At 43.0% G+C, this 1,540-nt stretch overlaps 1 protein-coding gene across 1 annotated transcript; it reads right to left on the minus strand.

Annotated features, from left to right (window-relative positions):
- Positions 1 to 311: 311 nt before the first annotated feature.
- LOC149220341 (uncharacterized) lies at positions 312 to 1,253 on the minus strand. The gene has a single exon (XM_089387056.1). The coding sequence runs from the start codon at positions 1,251 to 1,253 to the stop codon at positions 312 to 314; it is 942 nt and encodes a 313-aa protein (XP_089243182.1).
- Between the last annotated feature and the right edge of the window lie 287 nt (positions 1,254 to 1,540).

A 1,540-nucleotide genomic window follows, 5' to 3' on the forward strand; every position in this document is an offset into this window, starting at 1 on the left:
GTTGCATTAAAAGGAGAATATATCTCACCTTTCCTCCTCGATTCCTCCACTACCTCAGTTAGTTCTGTTCCTATTGATTCAAAAAAATGGTGGAAAAGCTCGATAGTCCACCCGTCCGGACCCGGGCTTTTATCTTTTGCCATTGATTTTACAATGTTTTCCACTTCCTCCTTTGTCACTTCTCTGGATAATTCTTCTGCTTCCTCCTCCTCCACAAAGCGGGGAAAACATTGAGCTGTTCTGATTACTTCTGCTAAAGTTATCCCTCCATGTTCAGTAAACAGATTCTGAAAATGGATCTTTCCCATTTTTTATAGTTCCTCAAAAGTGGTAGCTTCTCTTCCTTCTTGATCCTTTAATTTCCATATTGTGTTTACATTTTTCCGTCCTTTTGCATAGTTATGGAAAAATTTTGTATTTTCGTCCCCAGCTCTTAACCAGATCGCCCTGCTTTTTAGCCTCCATTCCTCTTCTCTGTCTAGTAAGAGCTTGCCTCTGCGCTTTTCAAGCATCATAATTTTTTCTTTTGACTCTTGTGTAGCATACCCATCTGCCTCAGGTTCCTCCAGATCCCGCAATTCAGCATCGATTTTGGAGAGCTCCTCATTCTGTTTTTGCTTTCTATCTTTTGCCCATTCCATGGTAGCTTTTTTGAGTCTTTTTAAGTTTTCCATAAAAAGGGCCCCTTTGTTCTCCGATGAAGATCTGCCCGAATGTCTCCAAATATCCCTGAAAATTTTATTGAAAGATTCCTCCTGCAACCAGGAAGCATTAAATTTGAAAGGGGTTGCTGGCTTAAAGGGTGGTTTTCGTACTTCCATTAGGATGGGGAAGTGATCAGAGTTCCCCCCTTCGCCCACCCATTGCCTGAACATTGGGATTCTAGATGCCAGATCTTCGCATATGAGAAAACGGTCCAGTCGCTTTGCCACTCTCTCCTCCCCTGCTCTTCTATTCCTCCAGGTAGGTTTTGCTTTGATTAGATTTACATCTATCAGGTTGTGGGAAAGGAGAGCATTTGAAAAGAAATCCGAGAGTGGATCTTCCCTGGCTGAGTGACCCCAGGCTTCCGCATTTCTTATTGAAAAATTTAGATCTCCGCCTATAATCAAGCTTCTGTCTTTCAGAAGAGATTTAGACAAAAGGTCATTCCAAAAAGATTCCCTTCCCTGGCATGGCCCATAGATATTTATAATCAAAAGGGGAAGTCCAAGCTCAGGAGAATGGATCTCCACACCCAGTACATGAGTCATTCCCCAATGACTATTAATCTGCAACCTTCCTTCCTGGACTCCAATAGCCAAACCACCCGAAAGCCCCACAACATCTATAGCAAGGAAGACTCATCCAGGGAGAGAGATCCTAAGAGCAGAGTCCACCTCAGAACTCCTGCCAAGGGTCTCTTGGAGTAAGATGATATCCGGATTGTAACGTGAAACTAACTCCTTCAGGGCCAGTTTTTTGGGCTTACTGGCTAAACCCCTACAATTCCAAGATAGTAAGATCTGTTGGCATTATGGTTCAAGTGTTGTCCTTGATG

This window comes from Pinus tabuliformis, chromosome Q (assembly GCF_031772625.1).
Source record: "Pinus tabuliformis cultivar Carrire ecotype Pingquan chromosome Q, CPIR1, whole genome shotgun sequence".
NCBI lineage: Eukaryota > Viridiplantae > Streptophyta > Pinopsida > Pinales > Pinaceae > Pinus > Pinus tabuliformis.

What these genes read in the sequence shown, in the direction of transcription:
- LOC149220341 (XM_089387056.1), bottom strand. Translation starts at nt 1,253, where the DNA reads ATGACTCATGTACTGGGTGTGGAGATCCATTCTCCTGAGCTTGGACTT.